This window comes from Ylistrum balloti, unplaced genomic scaffold, assembly GCF_031769215.1.
Source record: "Ylistrum balloti isolate Yb309-2 unplaced genomic scaffold, AGI_CSIRO_Ybal_v1 Utg370058, whole genome shotgun sequence".
NCBI lineage: Eukaryota > Metazoa > Mollusca > Bivalvia > Pectinida > Pectinidae > Ylistrum > Ylistrum balloti.
Window position 1 is genome coordinate 39,160 of NW_026782107.1, and position 26,714 is coordinate 65,873.

The 26,714-nt window shown below is 33.9% G+C and overlaps 1 protein-coding gene across 1 annotated transcript in view; it reads left to right on the forward strand.

The window, feature by feature from the left end:
* The first annotated feature begins 5,322 nt into the window (after positions 1-5,322).
* The window catches only part of LOC132549455 (centrosomal protein of 89 kDa-like), a 29,523-nt gene continuing 8,131 nt past the window's right edge, over positions 5,323-26,714 (forward strand). The window contains exons 1-13 of the mRNA XM_060213399.1: positions 5,323-5,472; positions 6,984-7,031; positions 16,566-16,801; positions 17,223-17,338; positions 17,817-17,896; positions 18,086-18,205; positions 18,734-18,745; positions 20,596-20,674; positions 21,435-21,476; positions 23,017-23,175; positions 24,495-24,662; positions 25,249-25,397; positions 26,032-26,082. Of these exons, the coding sequence (XP_060069382.1) occupies positions 5,323-5,472; positions 6,984-7,031; positions 16,566-16,801; positions 17,223-17,338; positions 17,817-17,896; positions 18,086-18,205; positions 18,734-18,745; positions 20,596-20,674; positions 21,435-21,476; positions 23,017-23,175; positions 24,495-24,662; positions 25,249-25,397; positions 26,032-26,082 (1,410 nt within the window). The remainder of the gene's footprint in view (positions 5,473-6,983; positions 7,032-16,565; positions 16,802-17,222; positions 17,339-17,816; positions 17,897-18,085; positions 18,206-18,733; positions 18,746-20,595; positions 20,675-21,434; positions 21,477-23,016; positions 23,176-24,494; positions 24,663-25,248; positions 25,398-26,031; positions 26,083-26,714) is intronic.

Sequence of the window (26,714 nt, forward strand, 5' to 3'; positions counted from 1 at the left end):
CGGAAGAAGCCGCCGGCGGTGACGCATGATGACGGACAAAGTGATCCCTAAGTGTCCGCCAGCTCTACAGGCGACACAAAAACTATTTACAGGTGTTCAAGTCACTTGTGATAAAAGAATAAGGCCTTTCATAGGGCTAAATTTTTAAAAAAACATGGGCAAATTTTAGGATTTTTTGGGGGGTTTTATGACAAAATATGGGATTAAGTTCACTTTTAAATACAAAACTAAACTTGTACTCACCATTGGGTGGATGGCTACAAAGATTATTAAAGCTAATTACCAACCCAGAAGATCATACCAGTGGCCATCAACAGGTATTCAGCATTCCAATTCAAGCTGGAAAAAAAAAAAGAAAAACCTTTATTGCATATAAAAGGATAACAATTTTCCTTGGATTAACACATACCAAATGCAAAGTACACATATAATGGATGCACATATGGACCATTGGCTGCATCAAATAAACAGCAGTTGAATATTGTCTTACAACAAATAAGAACAAAGCATGGAATCAAATGGCAATCAAAATTACATCATCAATAAACCTACAGTTATTTTATATGCATTCCAAACCGGGCAGTCAATATTTACATGTAGATCCTGCTTCAAAATAATTATGCTCAATAACCATTAAAAAACGTGTTTTTCACTCATTCAAAACACTCCCTTAAACACATGACAATTAAACTAAGAATGCAATAGTAGCTTGTATATAGGTAAGTGTAACAACAATATAAAAAACGTCTGGTTCTTTTTAAGACAACTTAACAAAAACAATTCAAAAATATAAGTACACAATTCAATAATTCTCCTTTTTATCTAACTTTTCATCTAATAGATGATCATCATCTCCTGCTTATGAAAAAACCCATACATAAACAGGTTTATATATCTCCCTTTATTTTGATGATGAATGACTAACAATCACAAATGGTGTACTATGAGCATAGCAAAGAACAATATGCTTCTATTTTTTATACAAGACAAAGAGCATATCTGATATCCCTCAGTTTTCATTGGGATACAATCAGAATATCTATAGCTATGATATACCATATTAAGGTAGACCGGCATGGGCATGGCTTGAGACAGTGCGGAATACCCCACGTGATAACCACCAACATGTCTTCTAAGCTTTACACTTTATCAAAGGACTGAAAGCAACCAAGGGTAGATTTCATGAATTCGAAAAGTATTAATATGGATTATGAAAATTTAAATATCTAAAAAATTAGGATTTTCACCAAAAGTGAAGGGCTTTTTTAGGATTTTGGAGCTTTAATTAGGAATATAAGGGCTGAAGTACAAAAACAAGGAAAACTAGGGAAAACAAGGGCCCGCTTGAGTACATTTTGGCACGCATTGTGCCACGTATATTGTCCGTGGATCCTAAGCCCTACGGTAGCATACATGTATTGTAGGAATTTCAGTACATTTCACTTACATAGGTAATCTCAAAGTCAGTTGCCTGGTTTAGGGTAGAGTCTATTTTATTAATAGGTGTGTCGTGAAGTGGTGTATGTGATCACATTTGATATAAACACATTTCATTAGGATCGATGTACAAAATAGGATCGGGCACAAGTTTTCAAATTAGTATGTTGCCTTTGCCCAATAGAAATTTTACAATTTTCTATCATCAAGATAAAACATTTGGATATATACTTAGAGAGGGGGGGCAGTAGGATAGAGACATATTTTATTTATGTGAACATAAATAATCATGGATATTTATAATTATCAATTGATTAAACAATGCCGATAGTATAAGCTTACACTGTTCACTTTAGAAATCATCATCACTAATGTCAGCCACATTCTGTACCATAGTTTGCCTTCTCCGTTGCCTTCTGAATTCACATTAAACCCCTCTACACTTATTACCATTTATTGTCATGATGCATGTACAAAACGGGGGGGGGGGGGGGGGGGGGTAAAAAAATGTTTATTTTTAAAAAAAAATTACATGAAATCGATTTTTCAACTTTCTGTTTACTCTTTTATGGAACTGAGTTATAAAGCCCGTGATTTTTATCGGAGTATCCGACTTTTATCTGTATGAATCTGCCTGTAACCAGATTCTCCCAAGAATAATTAACTTCAGTTCAACTTATATTTTCAATAAAAAGGTAACATGTCAGCATTAACAATTAAAAGTCGGTACATGTACACGATACTAAATACCTATAGTTTTACTTGGCATCGGATATAAAACAGTAAGGCATTTACTTACGCCTCTGACACGGTCAGTCATTATCTTCTGAATGACGGTGCACACTCTCCCGCGAAAACGCTTTTTTATTACGATTTTCATTCGTCAATGTGATCACGTGACTAAATTTCATACGCTTACCAGTGTCGCGCATTCACACTGTTGTGAAATAATTACCAAATAAAGTGCGTCAAAAATTCTGGTTTAAACCACCAAATTTGCTTTTATGGCTTAAACGAAACTTAAAATTAATAAATAAAATGTATGTAAACATGTATGTCACTTGTTCAAATTACGTATTTTGGTGGTTCAATTCTTCTATTTGAACAGTTTTTTGTATGCACATACAAGGTGTCTATAAGGCAACGTCACAACGCGCCGTGCACGTGATTTTCAAGTATCTGAACACGAATCGCGCTTTGTGGCATTCATGATATACGTGTCATGGAAGAAAATATAGAGTTGTATACTGTTGTGTATAATATACATGTTTTATAAAGTTTGATGTAGAAAAAGGTTACTTTAAAACATAAGCGGTTCAGATCACTTAAACTCGATCTTTGAAACTGTGATATTTGGCATGCGACTTTCTTTCGTTTAAGACTGAAATATGTAATTTATAACCCAGAATGATGTATCAATCTGCTACAATCCGTCTTCGATCTCTAGTTAATATTAATTTGTTTGTACTAGTGTATTTATAATATAATGGTTATTTCAAATAGGCGAATCATGAGTGTTGGCTCAAGATTTTATTCCTTCACTCAAGAAACCTCGTGCAACTAGAGGTCGTAAAAACAGAAGATGTACAGCATTAATAATGGAAGATACACAATCCAATGGTACATTTGTGCAATATTAATTATATAGAACTTTATTCCATCTTCATGTCCCTAAGGAATTTTTTTGATTTGGGGTTCTAAATTTACATAAAGAGGTTCGATCATTTCTATAAAGTTAAATCAAGTGATGTTCAAAATTGAACTGATATTGATATATTTAACAATATTAAATAAAAATAACACAATGATACCAGGAACGCCCTATCATACGTCCCACATGATATCTGACAATATCAAAAGAACACATGATATCATGGACGCCCTATCATACGTCACAGATGATATCAAACAATATCAAAAGAACACATAATATCATGGACGCCCTATCATACGTCCCAGATGATATATCACAATATCAAAATAACACATAATATCATGGACGCCCTACCACACGTCACAGATGAGATATCACAATAACGCATGATATCAGGAACGCCCGATCTTACGTTCCAGATGAGATATCATAATATCAAAATAACACATAATATCAGATGATATATCACAATATCAAAATAGCACATAATATCTGGGACACCCTATCATACATCACAGATGAGATATCACAATATCAAAATAATACGTAACATGGACACCCGGTGTCATATCATATTTGTATCCCTCATCCTAAAGTATCCGGTTATCAGAATAGTATATGGAGAACAATTATCTGAAATATTAGGAAAGAGATACATTTATGAAAGTCATTAGAATAGTATGTAGGAGGTATTCTATTCCAAAATATTATGGAGAGGGCATATAATAATTCTATACTGCGTGTTCTTTTACTTTAAAATGTTCTGCATCTTTTTTGGAAGTCAAATTCAGTAGTGCCCATACTTTGTGCCACACACGTACCTCCCTTTACACTTTATGTAAAAGGCCAAAGACCATATAGTTCCCCTCTGATAAATGATTACTCAGAAATGCAACTGGTCAGAATCCATCATCCTGGAAGCCTTGAATCCTTAACAGTTTACTGATAACAATTACAATGCATACAAGTCTTGGCTCAACATTATTTCAGGAACCAGTCTTTGGCTCATTAGAATACAAAACAAGAAGAAAAAAATCAGTCACTCTATCGTTTAATTTATTATGTCACAGGTAGTAGAAAGCATCAGGCTTTATAGAATGTGTACAAAAACAAGAGGCCCATAAGGTCTGTAACGCTCTGGATCGGAAAGCCCACCAATGTCATACATGCCTATTGTGTTTGATACTTTAAATATTTCCAAATTAAAGCTCTGTCACTTAAGCTCTTTGATGGGAAACATAAACCTCGTTCCCACTAGCTATTTTTCTGACAACCATCATAATAAATAATAAATCTTCAAATTGAATTTCACGGTTGGCATTCACATTGCTCATGAAGGCAGATTTAAGGTTATTCATTGTTCATGTATATAATTTTCAATATTCGGTTTAATTTGTTGCAAGATTATACAACTTCCTTGTTAATTTACATGTCGGTGTGACGACTTGAGGAGATGAAACTCGGGACAAAGTTATTTTCGTTTTAATGCATCGACGCGAAATCCTACAGAGTCAAGGAAAACAGTCCCACATGCGCATACGAAAAATACACAATATCACTACTGCACCATCGACAATCTACCCAGTTTCTATTTGACAACAGTAAATACGTACACCCGCTTGCGACGAAGCCCAGCAACAGAACGAATATTTGGAGAGACCGAAAGCCAGAAGAGGCCTGACGTAAGCAGGCGTGGAAACGCATTAAGCATGCAATGCAAAAGCATTTGATAAAATGCTGATTTTGAGATCGGAGTTCCGGACTTCTTGGTAGATTGAAAGCAAGAAAACATGTTTTTTCTCATGATTTTGATTTTATTTTTATATAGGGGGATTGGTAAGTTGGTACCAAAGCTATAATGAGCACACATTCTTCATTAAGAAATAAAATCAATTTTTACATGAATTTGAAAATCTAGCCAATATATCTTTTTGCGGGGATAATTCTGGGGAAAAAATTGGGTTATATGTATAATTTGTAACTTTGATACATTTCTAATTAAATTTCTTATAGAAAACAATTTATCCACAAAATCAGAGACGTATATACGTCTCTGACGAAATGCAACTGTTGAAAACGATGAATGAATACCAGAGACCATTCGTGTTATACAACTCTTCTGAATATGCATTTGACTTTATTTAGAATTATATATAAAAGTGTCAAATGATGTTTCTGACGAGCCTCGCTCATTTGCAGGCCCGTCCCGATTTGCCCGTTGGTTTTCTTTAATGTCGAGTGGGGAATCCGGAAGTGGTGGGAAATCCCTGCACAGCCTCGTTGCTAATGAAGCCTGCGCATTCCTGACTGTTTACAGTGGCCGTGCACGATTCGAAATGGCCGGGAAGCGGGGGAAGAAAAAGAAAAATGTGCGGGACATGGTAAGTTTTAACCAGTATTTACACAAAGAGTCATGCATACATGTCGAATACATCTTTCCCTGGTACATATGCCAATGCATGTTATTTATTTCGTGCAGGGAAGTTAAACAAATTTTAAGTTCTCGGAGGCACTCCTCTCGGCATGCCGTAGCATGTCTCTTCACTGACAGCAACATGGCTGGTCTCCCTTGTTTAAATGACAGATGGTTCTTTCAGATCAATCTCCTTAATCAATGGTGTGCATTTATTATTGAAAAGTTCCGATATTACAACACGATTTGTATGGAAAAATCATGATTAAACTTGCTGAAACACCTATAGACATGGATACCTCCTCTCGGATGGTATGATCGAGAGTTGTTATTCTGTAGTAGGCATGTGAAAATAATGAAAAAAAAAGATCTTTCTGAAACAACATATTAATAACATACGATGTCTGTATGTCTTGATTTGACAGAAATGTAACACAACCAGTCAAAAGCACACTAGGATTAATGTTAAATGTACCATTTCAAGTTGATATACATTGCAATTTGGTCCAATATGTGGCTAAATTTCATTTTAAATAGCTTTAAGAGAAACTTGCTGATTTGATGAGGATACTTTACAAACATTGATTATATTTGTACATATATGTGTCTACTTTTTATACATTTATTTGACCAGGGTTTTTCTCTTTTTGCAACTCTTTGAAAGGGTCTCATCGGCTCTGAATTGGTGGAAAAAGTGACAAAATCTCCAATTGGGGAAAACATCTATAGGTTTATCACTCCCCTCTCAGCCCTTGCTACAGCCAATACCAAACTATTACAGAGGTCATTATTTGTTTCAATGCCTCCGCTAGCAATCGAACACGGGACCCCTGGCTTACTAGTATGACGCTCAACCAATTGAGCCAAAGACAAGTTCTCTCTAACCGAGGGGTATATTGCGGCTAGTATTTTAACAAAGGTTACATACTCCACATCCAGGAAATAGCTTATCCTCGAGTGTGCAGGGGTCACAGCGATGCTGGTGGGGCATGGCTGAGTACTATTTCCAGGTCCCTACATTGGCGCCAATGTAACAGTGGTCATTATTTATTTTAATGCCTCCTCTAGGAATCGAACCTGGGAATTATGCAATTCACATTATGTTAAAAGTCAATCCTGCCACAAATCCATGACATCTGAAACCAGGGCTTATTTGTTGATTAGTTAATATATTTATTTGTTTACTGGGTTTTATGTCCACTTCGACAGCCTTTCGGTCTTTCAGTGAACAAAATAAATAACCGAGGGATGACCATCAACAAATTATATATGGGACTACACCATACAGATTTTTTGAGATTTCCAATATCTAGATTCAGAAGAATATATCGAGCTTTTACTGTTGGCAATGAGACCCATATTCTGCCCCAAATTCTGCAAAAAGAAAAAAAAAGAGCCCTGGTTTTGTAATTGTTTCTTGTGTTGTTACCGTCATGTTACCGCTTTCTATGTGCTGACTGAGTAGTTTGCTTTTACTAGGAAAGACAACAATCCCAAACTGGTCTTGGAATCACATTCGAAAAAAAGGTTTGCTTATGGTTTGCTTTCTATTTGAAAGCTGAAACAGTTGTTTCTATAGTTTTAGTTGTAACCGCTTACAATATTTAATAAGAATAGTGCTGTAAGCTGTAACCTAACTTACACATTTGTGTATGAAGCCGTACAAAATGTATTAGGTTCCAGCTTCGTTCTAACATTAATGCTATTTTTTTCAATTAATTAACAGTAGTTTATATTACTTAAAAATATATTAATATTTATTTATTATTTACAGGGACTAACCAGACTTGTTGCCAAATCAGAAAAAAACATCAACATTTTCCATAATCATAGATATTTTAAGTACTGGTGTATATCCCTTTCTTAGAATGTAAGACCACTGTCTGTTATTAATCCGTTACAATTTTCACCATCATCATGGACTATGCTTAGTAGTACTTTCTAGCCTTCTTGGGATTCATTAATATCATTATACAGAACTTTCCTTCGCAATTCCTTAATATTTTTCTTTTTATTACTATTTTTCCATACTTTACATAAATAAATCTTAGAGTTTTTAATTTTCTCTCAAACCTAAATTTCTTTTCCAATCTTAGCATATCACAAAAATAATTTGTACTTTCCATGACCTTTCAAAACTTTGTGAAAACTCCCAGCCTAGAGGTTGGGCCTTTGCAATTTCTCTGAATATTACAAGCTCTTTGGACTATATAATTCCTTTGCCAATCTCCCAAAGGTCATACATTTTTCAGTGAGACCATTCTAACCCTGAATGTCCCAGATGTCATTTGACTCCCTTTATCTTACAGAACTCCAATTATAATGCAACATGATGTGAAAATGACGTTTACAAATCTTTGTGTTTAACATTTGTATTAACTCACTAACTTGTTTGATAACAATGTTACGTTCATATACTTGTCATGTTCGCACTAACCAACATCACGTAAACCTACTTATGATAAATACCTTATCATGAAACATGGTGTAATTTGTATCTCAATCAATTAGTTGTCTAGGTACATATACCAATCCTGTGTGGACAAATTCATCGCCATTCAGTCCTTATAGTCTATTTCCTTAATGTTTGAGATTTGAAGGTTGTACATCATTCAGGTGCTGACATTGTTCCAGAAAAAGCCATACATCCTTTACTAATAATTTCTTATGATGGTCTTATGTCAAATATTAGGTTTATAGTCCTATGAATGCTGAAATCAATTTACCATTTTACTAGGAGTCTTTTTCAACTGAATTGTTAAAGACAGGATGTCCCATGATGTAAAATTTAAGTTTTTCCTGAAATTCTACGAGTCCCATCAACATTCTACAGGACACAGGCAGCACATGTAGATTTATCATTATGACTGTAATTAAAATTTTGTGTTATGAAATACAAAGTTATATAAGACAATCTAATATTTTCATGATGCAAAGAATTTTTTAAAAAACCTGATTTAAGTGAGTATTCATTAAAATTTCCATTAAAAAGAATATTGTAACTAGTGCATATTCATCAGTACCTTACAGAACCTGTCAATACATGTAAAGTTACTTCCATCAAGTAAAAACTGCCCAATACATGTATGTATATCAGCAAAATCTAAACCATCCGTTGGAATTAATTCAAGGTTAGAAGATTTTTTTCAAGTCGTAAGACTTCCATGTCATTGAAGCAGTTTGGTCTACGAATCAGGAAAGAAGTTATATCATTTTGTACAAGGCATTGTGAACATTCATTAAGTTGTATTGAAATAATTAGTACAGTAACAAGCTAAAAATACATAAAAACAGCAGAGATTAGATAGGAAAATAATACTACATTAAAACATGAAAAACATTCTCAGGATGATAAGGTTTTTCGTGCTTCCATGCTAAAAGCTTCATGCTAAATTGTGATTTCACCAAATACAGGTTTTGTGGATTGTTCCATTTTCTGCAGTGTTTGTGTAGATATTGGATTTGCAATTTTAGCAATATGCTGTAAAATGAATTGTGCCCTCTCACATGTTTTATTAAGAAACACAACACATGGCAAGGATGCAAAAAATTGTTTTGGTCACTTATAAATCAATTTTAGTTGATATGTTTCCTAAATTTATTTTGTATTTTGAATGTTTGTTCAATGCTGGATCTTAGTCTGTGTATTTATATATTAAAGAGCCAGATCCACTCCTCGACCGATATTATTTTACATAAAAGAAAAATTCATGATTTTCTATTTTTCTCGGGTAGCAGAAGTTCTGACTAACCCTGTAATACCGCAATTTTAAAGTAAATCGCTACCGATCTAACGCAACCAAATGTTTTAAAAAAGAATTTTGAAACGACTCAGTGCTAATTCATAATGATGCGGTAAGTCTTGCCCTCTGACGCATGTGCAAAGAACTATAAATAAATTTGCCGTCTTCCAACATGGCAGAAAGCGTACGAGGGAAGCGAGGAAGAAAACGTGTTATGACGGACTCTGAGGCGAAGAGAAGGAAGATGGCTGCTTCATACTCTGTTTCGCCTTCTGCTTGGCTCTCTCGTGTAGTATCATTCTAAAATCATATTCATAAATACTTTTATCATGGAATATTCGCTTTAGATAGATCCATTTAAGAAAATTTTACTTAGACGGGTATGTTTGTATACACACTGTACATAGGGAGAACATTGAGAAAGAAACAACAACATTGCCACCAGCTGTCAACAACGTCATGTGACACATTCAGTCAAACAGGTTGAACGATGGCAGATGGAGTAAAATTTTCGATTGCTGAGGGGATCTCACCCTAAGATATACAGCTGAATTTTTATTGTATACTTAGAAATAGGTTTTAACATGCTCTGTAGATGTTGGACAGGCATTTCTGTATCTGAAGAGTATTCTCTACATTATTAATGTGACATTTGTTCTCAGGTTGGATGTTTGAGTTCACAAAATTCACCCAAACTCAACAAGGTGAGATGTTTTCTGTTGGCTCATGAGTTGATGATGATCGTGAGCAGTATATCAGGTTCATTGTGCTAACTAACCTGAATGGTGCAAGTATGTCTGCATTCTCTTAGAGATAATGCTGAATACATTTACCTGCTAAAACAGCATGGGAGTCCTGCATGCTGCATCCTCTCCTCTATCTACATATATCTTTCTTTATCATTGTCGAATCATGATCAGTCGCTGTGGAACTGAATTTCGCAGCAGAGGTATGATATATATGTATATATATATGTAACCAGAATGTCTTATCTATATGTTTTTGACTTAAGCTTGAATCTCTATAGTTTCTTCCCTGTTGCAGTTTAAATTTCTATAACTGTTACAGCCAGTCTTTGCCATTAAAGTGTTGAAAATATCCCAAAAATCTTTCAGGGCATTGAATAGACCTGTCAGTTAACATGGTAACATTGTGTTCTGCTTCTCTGAGAACAGGTGTCAACTGAACCACATATGCAATCTGTTTGGAGATTTGTGTCATTATCTTGGATGCCTTGGCAGTGTAGTAGTAGATTTTGCAGTTATACATGTATCTGTAAAACAGTACTTATTGATTAATCATAATATATTGTTGTTTGTTGTATTGTTGTTGATGTCTTACAGATGGCCGATGATCAGGTCAGTAATAGATTGTAGGACTGTCTGTGATTTTTTATTTAAACTCTTGGATGTTTACCCTCCCCTGATTCTATACATTATTAAGTGACTATGTTTTCTCTTTAATGGTGTTGTAACAACCTTACTTCTTTAAACTTTAGTTAATTTAATAATCGTTAAAGGGACTTAAGAGATTGAAATGATAAAACATGTTGGTAGGACTCTGGTAATCACCAGTTTCAAATTTATTAAAAAAAAAAAACAAAAAAAAAAAAAAACCTTGTTAAATGTCATTCTGATGTGTTATTCTAAAATCTGTCTCCTCAAAATTCACGTTCCCACAAATATCCCTTTAACATTGGTGTACTTGTCACTCTTTGTAATTCTAGATATTATTGTTTTTGACAAAGAAAGTGTTTAAAAGAGAAGAATATTTGAGTGTTGTCTAGTTGGGAAGATTCTGGCTGCATTTTGTTGGGTGTGTCAGAAAAGGTTGATCACCTTCCTGATACTGTGTGTGATATGTACTTTGCTTTACAGTAAACGTGTTGGTTCTTTTCATGGTGTCTCATATCTTTGTTTGTATAGCCAACCTATGTGTTTTAGAAAGTTTAGTATTGAAAGTCCATGAAACTTCTTAATCTTCATCCTGTTTGCATTCCTCTTCATCAGCCATTCATTTCTTGTTTCAATCCTGTTTATAATATACCTGATTCATGTTTCCATCCTGTACATCATCATGTTGATATTTGTGCATTTGAAGCATCCGAGCATGTTGACATTTCTGTATTTGAAGCATCCTATCATGTTGACATTTCTGTATCTAAAGCATCCTATCATGTTGACATTTCTGTATCTAAAGCATCCTATCATGTTGACATTTCTGTATCTAAAGCATCCTATCATGTTGACATTTCTGTATTTGAAGCATCCTATCATGTTGACATTTCTGTATTTGAAGCATCCTATCATGTTGACATTTCTGTATTTGAAGCATCCTATCATGTTGACATTTCTGTATTTGAAGCATCCTATCATGTTGACATTTCTGTATCTAAAGCATCCGAGCATGTTGACATTTCTGTATCTAAAGCATCCTATCATGTTGACATTTCTGTATCTAAAGCATCCTATCATGTTGACATTTCTGTATTTGAAGCATCCTATCATGTTGACATTTCTGTATTTGAAGCATCCTATCATGTTGACATTTCTGTATTTGAAGCATCCTATCATGTTGACATTTCTGTATTTGAAGCATCCTATCATGTTGACATTTCTGTATTTGAAGCATTCTATCATGTTGACATTTCTGTATTTGAAGCATCCTATCATGTTGACATTTCTGTATCTAAAGCATCCTATCATGTTGACATTTCTGTATCTGAAGCATCCTATCATGTTGACATTTCTGTATTTGAAGCATCCTATCATGTTGACATTTCTGTATTTGAAGCATCCTATCATGTTGACAATTCTGTATTTGAAGGCTTCTGATAGGGTCTATCTATACCAACTATATAGCTGTACAAGTATGGTATAATATCCCTGCATAATTTTGACATCATTCTTGAAGACATGTTCATTGAATTATTGTGATTTGTAGTATTTTTTGTAAATCCATTCTGGGTGATGTGTGTTGATATATGATAAGGATGATAAGGATAAAATATTTGGCTGTACTATTCGTTGTAGTAGACAGGGCTGTCGTGTAACACTATAGACACTTCTGGCAGCTATCCACAGGCACTAGATGTAAATCGCCAATTGTGGTTGTAAAACGTATGTAACAAGTCAACCAAACATGTTCTGGTGACCCGATTCCATGTCAAATATTCGATAAGTTGTAATACACACATATCTGATCAAAGCTTTGTTAGCTTTAATTCTGATTAAAAAGAAAAAAACCAGTTGTTCCTTAATATATTAAATTCTTTTCCAATATTTTGTGAATGTTATATAGATTTCAATTGATTTATATTCAGCCATATTTTCTGATAATACTCTACATGAAGAGATAAAGATACCGGTCATTTAAAAGGACAGTTGTATTTAGCTGACCAGTATAATGAGACATGGAGGTAGAATTAATCTGTGGTTAATTATGTCGGCCAGATTAAGATCCTACAACTTGACGACTCAGGTCAATGTGTTAAAACGTTGTAGTATAGACCTGCTGACTTAACATATACACAAAGCTAAATCCTATACTTTTAAAATTTCTCTTGTTTTTGTTGTCCTTGTATTGGTCTTTTGAGGTCACCGGATTCACAGCTTTGTCAACAAGCATTTTATATCAATGCAGAAGATTATCATTTTAAAACTTTTTTCAAAAGTATAGCACCATTCTCAGTCAAATTTTATTTTCAGCTTGAAATGGTGAAATGAAAATGAGTTATGAAAATGAAACATTGAGAAATATAAATATTCCGAGAGAAACTCTAGAAGACCATAGATCAGAGTCTCCATGGTTAGAGAGAGGACAGCCTTATGTACATTCATCTAAATAATTTACCCATTTTCTTGAGCTACAGCTAGGAAATGGTCACTAAAGTAAACTTGTTTATATAGTAGAATAACATTTGTTTGTTTACTTTCTCAATATTCAGTAACGTTTTGTTACGATCAAAACTTGGCTGTACCGGTTTGGGGTCTTGGAGAAATGAAACTTAATTATGACCCATACAGAATATTCCTCTCCCTGCACTGAGGACTAGGGGACAGAAACCCTAAAAACAAATTGTTGAAATTCTTGAAATCTTCAGACCCAATAGTCCGAAAGTCACCTGTGGCTAGGGTTAGTTGTTTAAGGAAACTACTTTCTTTGTACTTTGATATTTTTCATAAAGTCTCAGAGTCTCTTTCCTCATCAACATTTTGTTTTATTATTGTGTGGATGTTAAGTGATAGTCTATATGTATTCATTGTGTCAGTATCTTAGGATTTTTTTAAAAACTTCTTACATATATATTATTATCATAACAATCAATGATTTTTTAATACTTCAAACTCCTGAATATTTTTAGATGTTGCACTTTCTAAGGTCACTGCATTTTTCTCAAAAACACTACCTGGTATTCTCTGTATGGTGTGTATATATATTTTTTTCATTACCAAGGGTACATTACTTTTTTTATGAATCATACTGGTTTTTTACACGGATAAGTTGTTGTGGTATTACTCTGATCTTAATTCTGTTAGTTATGGTGCACGTTAAAATGAAATATTGTTTAAATATCAACATAACTAACTATTGACAATAATACCACGTCAGATACTGTGCATCACTTATATTTTGCGTGAGATTTTTTATTGCGTTAATACGTGAGGAGACTCAATCGCAAATTCAAATCCCTCTCAGTTATTTGTATGAAGATAACTGCGGATGACATCCATTTTAACTTGGATGTCTATATCAGAGTTTTGCAGAGTCCATGTCTCTTATACCTCATCATTCGCCGATTAGGTCATTTCTACATCAGTGTTCACGAAATAATGTATTTGTGTATATATCTGAAGAGTTAAGTCCGCAAAAATAAAGTGTTCGTAAAAAGTGACTAACGGTGTAGAAGGAAATCTAACCCAGGGAGAGTCTGTTATAGGGTAATACAACATTACTCCAGCATCTCACAGTTGATGTGACAATTCTTTTAATTCGTCTGCCACGTGTATCTAGATTTATATTTGTGAAATTCCCTCAAGGAATGTGATACTGTTTGATAAGTCCATCCACTATTTGTCTGTATGTTTGGATGAGACTAATATAACAAGTGTAACAAGTCCATGGCTGACTTGGCCCTGGCTCCTATACTCTCATTACTTATTGATAACAGCATGTGTGTGCCTGCCGTTACTTTAACTGTGAATTCTACAACATGCTGCTTTATAATTTACAATCAGACTGAGAAACACTCATTGAATATGCATGTTCATGAAAGCTGAGATTTACTTTGTTTCACCTCATGTTCAAGAAAAAAATCTATAATTTTACCACTGTACTAATATGTTTTTTTTAAGTAAATAGATGGCACAGAATACATATGGTAGAATTTAGTGTATGACTAAAGGATGTAAGGCTTTAGGACTGTAGACTCTTTTACTAAAAAATAATTTATCTAAAAGATATTACAATGTACCCTAATACTAAAGCCTTAATTAAGGTTGATAGGACAGAACTTTAAACTTCAAAATAAGTTATATTAGAAAACAATAGTTAGGTTCTCTTGGGCAGTAGAAGCTAGAGTTTACTTATCAAGACAGTACAAGCTAGGATTAAGTTTTATAGGAAAGAAGAAGTTAGGGTTTAGTTATCTGGACACTAGAAGTTAGGGTTTTGTTATATAGGACTGGAGAAGTTAGGGATTAGTTATCAGGACAGCAGAAGTTAGGGATTAGTTATCAGGACAGTAGAAGTTAGGGTTTAGTTATATAGGACTGGAGAAGTTAGGGATTAGTTATCAGGACAGTAGAAGTTAGGGTTTAGTTATATAGGGCAGTAGAAGTTAAGGTTTAGTTATCAGGACAGTAGAAGTTAGGGTTTAGTTGTATAGGGCAGTAGAAGTTAGGGATTAGTTATATAAGAAAGTAGAAGTTAGGGTTAAGTTATCAGGACAGTAGAAGTTAGGGTTAAGTTATCAGGACAGTAGAAGTTAGGGTTGAGTTATCAGGACAGTAGAAGTTAGTGTTTAGTTATATAGGGCAGTAGAAGTTAAGGTTAAGTTATATAAGAAAGTAGAAGTTAGGGTAGAGTTATCAGGACAGTAGAAGTTAAGGTTAAGTTATCAGGACAGTAGGAGTTAGGGTTGAGTTATCAGGACAGTAGAAGTTAGGGTTTAGTTATATAGGGCAGTAGAAGTTAGGGATTAGTTATCAGGACAGTAGAAGTTAGGGTTTAGTTATATAGGGCAGTAGAAGTTAAGGTTTAGTTATCAGGACAGTAGAAGTTAGTGTTTAGTTGTATAGGGCAGTAGAAGTTAGGGATTAGTTATATAAGAAAGTAGAAGTTAGGGTTAAGTTATCAGGACAGTAGGAGTTAGGGTTGAGTTATCAGGACAGTAGAAGTTAAGGTTAAGTTATATAAGAAAGTAGAAGTTAGGGTTAAGTTATCAGGACAGTAGAAGTTAGGGTTAAGTTATCAGGACAGTAGAAGTTAGGGTTGAGTTATCAGGACAGTAGAAGTTAGTGTTTAGTTATATAGGGCAGTAGAAGTTAAGGTTAAGTTATATAAGAAAGTAGAAGTTAGGGTTAAGTTATCAGGACAGTAGAAGTTAGGGTTAAGTTATCAGGACAGTAGAAGTTCAGGTTTAGTTATATAGGGCAGTAGAAGTTAGGGATTAGTGATCAGGACAGTAGAAGTTAAGGTTAAGTTATATAGGAAAGTAGAAGTTAGGGTTAAGTTATCAGGATAGTAGGAGTTAGGGTTTAGTTATACAAAGACAGTAGATATAGTAGATGTTCAGTTGTGTATAAGAACAATGGTAATGCATTGTTTATAGCTTATTAACATGTATGATACGCTATAAATTCTGTTATTTTGTAGACAAAATATTAACCCACAGGAACATGATTTATTAAGCTTTAGTCATTTCAGTTTGTGTATATTGAATATTTTTGTTGTCATTTCTGTTTCAGAATGTCTGCTAATAATTGAATTAGTCTACTAACTGAATTTTATAATAAAGTTTAGATTAGATATACTCACTAATATTATTGTACCGTACATTGAAATATTATTTTACAGTACAGTTATATGGTTCTTTCTGATAATTTCATAATTAATTTAATGAATTTGCTAATAAAATTTAAAAATTATTAAATAGTTATCAAATCAGAAGAATTTATATTGAACCTGAACTCTTTGTATCAGTTAATGTCTTCATTATTACAGATATTTACTCGGTAAATAGTTAATGATTGTCTATCTTTTGTAATGCATCATATACCATGTACCATTTTTAATTATCTCCCCTTTCTCCTCCCAGGGTACGGTATCGGCAGGTCTCCTGCCGAGTGTGGCCTTCATGGCTGTACCCCACACACCACCTCCCGCCACCCCGCCAGGAACTCTTCCCGGCCTCGCCATGACAACAGGTGTCCTCAACTCGTCACTAATTGGCAAGATGCTTCAGCAGCATCAGCAGCAGCAACCAGGGATTGAGGATCCCCTGAGTGACCCTGAGAGTAGCCTGTATGACTACCAGATGATGGAGGAAGCTGGGTAATGATCAGTTAAAAAGTCTGGACTCTGAAATAAAATAGTAAAGTGTTGAGATGGACATTGAACTATTTTTTACTTATTTATTAATGTGCATATCAATCTTATTTTCTACTTTGATTTTGTGAAAAAAAATTGTTGTTGATTATTGAATTATTAGACCAGTTAATATGTTCATAATATTGTTATGAGCCAATGTCCTGATGTTGATTTTAGTTTTCATATATATACACTTTGAAATATTTAAACATGATGATCTAATATTTCTTATTGAAATGTAGGTAAGTTTACGAAAATATTGCGGTTTTGAAAAAAATACCTTTGTGTAAGTGTCCACTTCAAAACCACCTGCTTGAAAATGCGTGAAATGGTGTAAATGACATCTACTAAGAGATAGCTGTTTCACTGAGCGTTTGTATCGTAGGTATTCTTCAGTGGAGTTCCGGGGTGGAGCCAGGAAGAGGATCAGTTACTCAGACAGGGAGAAGGCCCCTACACCGCCCTTGGGGTCCCGGGAGCATGCTGTAGATGATGAAGGAGGTAACAAGATTGCATTCAACATTAAGTATTTTTGTGCCCCCACCATATTCTTACATGCATTTATTGTCACCTTTGTGTGTCCATCTTCTCAGTTCTATTGTCTTGTATCATAATAAAATAGCAAAGACATACTGAGAATTGAATCAGATTGTAAAATTTCTATGAATTGTTTCACCTGTAATTACAAATATCACTTAAGGATTTACTGACATGAATCCATAACTAAAAGCAGTTCAAAAACTGATTGAAAAAGTTTTTATAAAGAATTTAATCTTTTCAAGGTGACAATGTAGTCAGTGATTGTGATTTAATAGCTTATGAATTAGTTCTAAAATGTTCACATTTGTTCCATGGAAGCAATGCGTCAAAGGAATCGTGTGTTACACTTTTGGAAGATTGTGTTGTGTTATTTTATATATAGTTTGGGTTTATAGATGATTTGTATGTATATATATATAACGTTTGTTTTGGTTGATAGAACGCATGTACCACATACTGGAGTCCCAGGAAGCACAAAAAGATATATACGCCATGCCAAACAAGACAAGACGAAGCAAGGTAATCCCATTGTCATTCTTATTGTACCAATTCTTCAGAAAAAAAACGTTCTTTGATTCATGCGGACCCTCTGTATCATTGCTTCATTAAAATCGACTGTGATATTAGAACTTAAAAAAGACATAAAAATTGAAATGTATAAACCCCAACTAACTTTGGTTTATCTCTATACCTGAATTTGTTGTGTAGGGTTCACAACAGTCAGCTGAGGAGGGTCAGTCTTTACAACAGACCAGTCAACAGGTTCGGGAGGCTATGCGGGCTGTCAGAGACATGGATTCTGATTCAGATGACGTTGCCCAGGAAACGGTGAGAATTTTATATACCTACATCAACGTCATAAATATTTATATGCTTGGAATTAGAAAATATTAAAAACTGAATATGCATGAATTAAAATTTCCATACATGTATATTCAGTATGTCCTAAATTTCAGGGGTTTTTTTATCTATTTTATGTACATAAATTGTTTTAACGAGGCAACATTAAGCTGGAACTCTAATGTGGTTTTAATGCCAGAATGTGCTCTCAGTATTTAACTTATTTACATAGACTAAGTCTACTGCATGCTTGCTTGCTTTCAAATAATAAAACACAATATGATTTGAATATCAAAATTGTAAGAAGGCCTGAATATTTCACAAATAAATGGTAACTGATACACTTTTGTGACTGCACAAGTATGTTTGGTTCTGCATTGCTCAGAAGTATTTTTTAGTTAGACATTACTTGTATATTGTGTAGGCCCGAATGACTTGTTTTCTGTCTATTGTGATAAATACAAGCACAATGATAAAATTTGTGAATGTGATATTTTATTTCTTCACAAATTGCAGAGGAGATTTCGGGTAGGTTTGCTTGTTACATGTGTTCTCATCTCCGTTTCATTTGTTATGTATAGAGTTAGAATTGTAGTGTGTATGGATAGAAGCGAACAAGACACAAATTTAGGATGTGACTTTTAAGTCACTTATTGGGACTGAGGGGGACTATACTTTGTGTTATGTCCGTCTGTCCTTCCGTCCTTCTGCTATCTTGTCTGGGCCCTATTTTCTACACAACTTATAGGGGATGTGAGATGGTGTGTCACATATCAAAAGTATGTCAATCTGACCTACATTTTAACCTTTGACATACATAAATGCCCCTATCTTCTATCTTTTGCACAACTAATCACAGGAACTGAATACTTAGGATATAGGTTCACCTTGGTGAAATGGTGTGTCACGTATCAAAAGAAGGTCATTGTGACCTCTGTTTTAACCTTTGACTGAAATCTAAGAAAAGTTTTCTCTGGGCCCTATCTCCTTAACTAGTACTCACTGGACACTTCTTACTTGGGGCATGGGTTCATTTACAGAGCATTCTTTGGATATGATTTTACATTTGATGGGGAATTGTAATTTGCTGAATTTTTGAAATTTTTTTTTCATGTAAAGTTGAAATTGTGGATATAGCCATTACATATTGTATGCCTTTAAATAAATTTCTGTGTAGTGTAAATTCCTGTATTAAGGTTACTGATCCATGAATGAATTTCGTTTGTATATCTGGTTCAGAGGATGCATCATAGTGTTCTGATATTGATATTAATTAAACTACCAATTTAATATTCATGATTGATTGAAATATAAGAAAAATTGAATGAGTTATGAAATAATTATTGTATCACCCAGAAAGGCAATATTGATCTTAGATTCTTTCCTTAAAAAATCTATAGTTTAGAAACTTGCTACATAATATACATTGATTTTCAATTTCTTGAACTGAACGTTCTTCATTTTCTGTAACCTTCAAAAATGAAAGAGTACTGTATTACAGGGTTGTGTATTAGTGCTGACATTTTCATTATCACTCTCATCTTGCAGTGAAAACACATGCTTTTGAACACACTGTGATGTTTTACATCTGAATAACTTTAATTTTGAATGCAATTAAAAAAACAAGAATACAATTATTTGGCAGGATCTTTCTGATTTTTTCTTCTTTTTTTATCATTAAATTTGGAAAAAAAAAATTGTGATCATGTTTTATATTTTTGTTTTGTATTGTTAGTGTTCTCAGTTTGTTGTTGTTTTGTGATTCTGTTAGAGGTCATGCATTACTGACCTTATCATTAAGTACTTGTAGTGATTTACTTATGGGGCATTGAACCTGATGTTATTTGCAGACTTTAAATTTCACCAGTTTATATTTGAATTTTTACAAAAAATGTATGAAAGTAGAGAATATAAGTACTGGGGTATATCTAACTGTTACTCAAAAAAGATGATTTTTAGTTTTAGCATTGTTTTTGATTTTTGGTTGGAGACATAAAAATGTTTGTGTCTATTTCTCTGTAGTTCAGATTTCCTTGTAGATGTAGTGATTGTGCCATATCATTGTGGGTATCATCATGATTCAGGAAAAAATAAATGATTTTGTGTTTAATCTTCCGACAGATCAAATTCAGCATCTTATGACTATGATTAAGAAAATTCTTGACTTTGAAACATAAGTCCAGTGTACCATCAGATCTGTGTGAAATATTCTAAATCATATTATATTGAATGTAACAAAAAAGATAACTTTCTGAGATAGCTTTAATATAGAAATGGATTTTCCTATCAAAACCATTTCATAACACTATGAACAGCCTCACAATCAATATAAACTTCATGTTTTTGATAAACATTTTTATATACTTTTCTCTCCTTAGGTTACCAAGGTAACGATAGAACATCCTCCATCAGTAGCTCCACCTAGCAGTCGAAGCGAGCGGGAGCCCAGTTTCAGAGGTACAAGATTTTCCTACATAGTATTGTCTGGTCGTTAGACCTCTTCCAAGTACTGTTGTATATCTTATAGAGAGCTGTTGGCCACACAGAATAGGAGACATGTACATGTTTCACATGCTCACCATATGAGTTCCTATGTTTATGGGTAACACAACCCAGGGCAGGGATATCTGTGTTTTCCCATTGTAAGGTACACCTGCATCACCATCAGGTGGCTGGGTGTGCACTGAAGTTAGGTCACTGAGTTTCAGCTAAAGGTCAAAAATCCAAAATGTGCAATTCTTAAATAATTTTTTAATCTTGGCTGTAAGGTTTAGACAGGCTGTAAGGTTTAGACAGTAAAAGATATATAGATACAACTTGAAATCTCTGGATTTTATGACAGTGTTGTCAGGTCAGAGGTCAAGATCAATTATAAATTTGATCAAAACAATTGACAAGTCACTTGATTAATAGACACAGTCAAATTACATGATGAGAGTCAAGGTTACTGTCCGTTTAAGGTCAAGGATAAATATCTTGTAATGACATCACAGAGAAAAGATCTGAATGATGCAATTAAATGCATGATCCAAGGTCAGAGGTCAAAGGTCGAGATTAAATTTCATATCGGTTTAACGGATGAATAATTTGTTTTGATATGTTGATTCAGTGATAACTGGAATTTGAAAAGTTACATTTATTACCATAGGTCTGGATTTTGAGTCAAATATCATGTCTGGCTAGTTTAATTTAAATTTATGAACTCTGTTAAAACAAGGTGTAAAATTTGGTGATCCACTGGAGATTGAGAACATTCAGGGTAAAATTGACACTTCCATGTTGTGTGTAGGCTTAATGGCTTAATGTTGAAGCTTGAGGGGATGGCCGTTTTTCACAAGTAACAATCATCTGAAAATCACTGAACTGCATGCAAATATATATTTACAAAATATAGATAGTATAAATCAGAACTGGCTTCCAATAGGTTCGTGATATTTCCTCTCAGACATAACAGTGTTCTCACTAAGATTTGAAACAGATGCTTGGTATAGACAATAGTCAGCTTAGTATTAGTAATATTCTTTATATTTACTCAAAATATATTCAGTTCACAGTCAATGCATAGCAAGGTACTGGCAACTGGCACTTAATGAGAACACTGTTTAGTCTAGAACTTCTCTCTGGAAAGATCTGTCACGTCGATCTTTACGTGGAGTGTTCAGTTAGGGTGATTACATCACTGTAATGTCTATTTCACCTGTAATAACTGGATTGACCATTGTCTTTGAGCAAATAGTCTACCAGTACTTATCAATTGAATATTCATTTACCTAGGATCAGTACGATAATGTACATGATAGCTCATTCTGACCTGACTAAATCTTTAACACATAACAACACTCAGGAAATCAGTAATTCAAGAAAACCTGTTGGTGGAAAGCTGCAGTTTCTATTTTATGTTTTGAATGTATGTTCCTTGTATTTATTTTACGAATTACCGTTTATTTTATAGTTATTTTGATTCATGTTGTCGTTATTATTTCCTGTTTTTGTGTTGTACGGTGTAGAAACTCTGCTTGTAACATCATACTGACTATATCCAAAACCTGATTCCAGTACATTGGATCAATAAAATTGCATATATTGGAAATGATTTTTACGATGTTTGATAACATTAAAGTGAGTAATTATGATACACTGTACAACTGATACAGATTACATCTGTTTTGCATATATGTTGGTGATAACACAAGTACATTGAAATGCAGAGTTTCAGGGTGGTCAGATAGTACAGTGGTTACACACTTGATTTAAATCTAGTGTTCTGTGGTTTAATTTTCAATTGTGAGAAGACATTTTGAGTTTACCTGTTGGAGTATCTCTGGCTGCTCTTGTTGTCTCCCACAGTAAGAGTCCCATCAAACTCTTGTTATACTGTAATCTACGTACATTATCTCTCAGTTCCTGTCAAATGACAAAAGTTTATAGTACAGGGTTTGAATTAATTATTCTTGTAAGGCATTTTTAGCCTGTTTGATGGGATTCTTAAAATAACTTTTTGTAAATTGAGAAAAAATGCAAAACACATGAAATCTGTACAGGTGTAATATTTTGAATTTTTCGTTCTTTTAATAATGAATTTAATCTGCAATAAGGCCATGCCAGGTAATAAGCCCAATTACGTCTCTTAGTCTTCAGTAGAGTTTTCAATAAAATATTGTTTCATTGCTCTCCAGTATGCCTACCCACCGATTTATAGCCAGAATTCCATTGTTATTACTTATTGCAGGATAAATGCAGAATATTGTTTTGTGTTTTCTTCTGACCTATTTTTGTCTCTTGTGACCTTGACCCTGTAGAGGATAGTATCCATGAGACCAGCATTAAAAGTACTCGTCTGTCGGCAAGGAAAAGCCAGTCTCCAATGAGGGGAGAGGGGTCCAAACGAGGGATACACCTGATAAATGAGGAGGCCCAAACAGGAGACTCCTTAATGGGGCCCACTCCCCATACAAAGGGTAAATGACCTTAATTAATGTAAATCACTTATGTTAAAGACAATATCAGCTACAGCACACAGTTGTCTTTTAGTGTCACAAATCACGGTAGTATCTTCAACACATAACTATCTTCTGATTCAGCATATTGATAACTGACCTGCCTCATATTGCGTTGAAATTCGCAGTACATACATCATCACATTATTTTGTTTTACTATGGTCCTTCTGGTTACTGAATGTATGTTGACCAGCAATAATGCTTATTATAAATGATATAGTTTACCAAATCCCAAACATTAAGAAATTCTGAAATTTCTTTATTTAGCATGTAACACCTTTGGTGGTTTTTTTTTTCCATTATTTGAATATTGATTGTACTGTAGTTTGCATTATCTCCCCTTGACGGTAAATTTGGTGTCTGTGTTTCATTCGGTATCCTTATATTACTTCTTTAGAGTATTTAGTAATTGTGTAATTTGTGATTTCATGAAACCTCTCAAAATTCAGGAATTTTTTTTTTATAATTTATGATTAATTGAAAGACATGAAAGTTTAAGGAAAATAAAAACCAAAATGTTTGTCACTCATTTTGTCACTGTTGTTCCTTTTTACAGTTCATGTAGTACCTGTCACCTCTCTTATAATCTGTCCAGTTGAAAATATAAATGTAGACTACTAAAGTACCAGCATTCAAAAAATTCTGTTGATTTGTTTGATCACAATGTTTACTTGATGTTTGATTTAGATATTGTTTTGTTGATATAAAATCAATTTACATTTTATCATCCTTCTTTACTTACTCAAGTCACTTGATCATTGGTTATCATTACACAACCATTGACTTATGAAATATTAAACAATAAAATATTATGCACATGAGGAGGTCAACAGATCACAATGAATGTAAATAAAATAGTGGGAAAATATTTTTTCTTTGTAAAGATGAAAATTTAAAATTTGATAAAGTGTAAATTGCTTAAGTTTGATTTTTGAAATGTTTTCATAACTTACAATTTCAGATTCCTTAAAAGATCATCCATTCATTTGTTGTTAATGTTAAATATGGAGTCACATAACTTTGTAAATTAATTTATTTACACAAAGAAATTTTCTATGTATTGCAATGTTTGTAAAGTAAATTTAGACATTTTTCCATCGAAGCAAATGATAGTTACTCTGCCTCTGAAGATGTTTTGAATTTGTGAGTTATTGTTATGTAACCTTATTTGGCTATTCTATTAGACATTACCTTCTGTTTAGAGAAATATTGTTTAAGTTACCCGAGCCATTTCTTGTGACACACATTGCAATTATAGGAACATGAATGTCATTTTCAGGTTCATTGTCTCATCGGTCTATGATGTCGGGTTCTAACACAGCACGAAGTGTAGATGAGTTGACACGGAGTATAGAGGGAGAGAATGTCTTATTGAGGTCACGCAATGAGGAGCTGGAAGGAGAAGTCCATTCACTACAGAAAGTGTCTGAGGCTCTGGATAAGGGAGGTAAGCCTGAGGATTACTGAAAAGGGTATTACAGGTCCTGGATAAGGGATGTAAACCTGACAATTACTGTAGAATCTAGTACAAATTGTCTGGTACAGAAGGTGTCTGAGGTTCTGCATAAGGGAGGTAACCTGAGGATTAGTAGAAAAGGAATTACGGGTCCTGGATAAGGGATGTAAACCTGACAATTACAGTAGAATCTAGTACAAATTGTCTGGTACAGAAGGTGTCAGTGGATCGTGTTTTAATTACCACAGAAAGTAAATACTCGAGAAAGATGTTTTTTATATAAGATATGCTGATATGTGTATAGATAATAGACCAAGGTCGATATAAGTCTAGGGAAATCTATATTATGCAAAATTTGATTTCTTTATTAAAAAGCAAAATAGCAGTGCACAAATCAAAATCTGTATGACTGTATTACAAATTATGTTCACAGGCTATAATGATAAATGTTTAGATGATAGGAATCTACCACCATATAGTTTGACAAACGTTTAACTTCTTGTATCTATTGAACTCAAATTATCAGGTAATTTTGTTACATTTCAATTCCATTGTTGTTTCTTTTGGTATACTGCAGACAAGGAGACAGCTAAAAACCTGTTGCTGAAGAAGCAACTACAGGACATGAAGGAAGAAAACAACACGCTGAAGAGTTCTGTACACAGACTGAGTGTAGAGCTGAGTAGCTACCAGGCCAAGTACAGGCCTATACAACCAGGTGAAAAGGTGAGCAACTCACGAGATGTATGATAATAATATGTGATATGCTTCAATTATGTTTTCCTTTTTGCCTTTTATTGAGACAATATCTGGTACATGTAATAGAAAGGGCTTTGTAGGATGTCACAATATGTAGAAGGATCTCCAGACCAGTTTCACCAATCTTTCTTAACTTACAGAAATCTTAACTACCATAGAAAAGCATTTTATAAGTTAAAGAAAAATTTAAATTAAAGAAAATTTCTTTATTTTTTACAACACTTTCCTATGGGTAATTTTAAGTTAAGGAGAATTCCTTAAATTAAGGAAGATTTATGAAACAGGGACCTTATAACTACAGGATTATAGGTCAGACCTCATATATAACAAGTGTTGATATTGATATCGTCTTAGAGCGAGGAAGTTTAGGATACTGTTTAGAAACTGCATGCAATGGAGTATGATATGGACAGGTTTTGTAGTGATAAGTGTTTTAAGTGATATGGTATTGTAAATAAGCTGTTATTAGCAAAGTAAAGCCTATAGACCATAGCACACCTCCGCACCTTCATAGATGTAGATTTAAGATAAAGATGTGAGTCAGATGAAATACCTTTGATTGATCTGTTACATTTTTATCATGTATCCCCTTCACTTCCAGACTGGAGAAATGCTCGGACTTCCAGACAAAGGTCCAATCCCTTCCTGGCTTGTAAGTTTTCTGTAACTTCTGACTGATTTATAACCAAAGTTGTATATCTATAAATCTGTAAGTCAGTGTCCAATCACTGTTCTTGTTATAAAAAGTCTTTCATGATTCCGTAAGAGATCAAGTCCGGGGGTTGTTCAAAATTTACTTGGATCCCCATCTTGATTTTGACTTTTCTTTTGATCACTTTGGATTTTCCTTAGTGGCCTCCTAGACTTTAAATTTTAGGCCCTTAGCATCACTGACAAATCCCAGAAGTACAAAACTGTATGACACAGTTCAATTCATTGTTTGGATCTACTGTATCTGGCTCTAAATTATGAATAGAAACTATTCACTTGTGTTTCTTTTGTGCAATCTTGAAGATAGCCAGATGTTAGTTAAAAATTCCACTTCCACTGAGCAAGCAAGAACGTCAAACACAAAATATATCAATTTGACCCTTCTTAACAAACCTACAGCTGTGATAAAGAATGGTTCAAATTTTGTTTGATTCATTTTTGAAAAAATATTACTAACCACTGGTTTATGATCTCTAACCAGCCGTTGAACAACTGGGACCTGGCAGTGGTAACTCAGTGGTTAGTGAAAAATTCAAATTGTTGACTCTGAAAAAATCAAGAGTATTAAAGGCA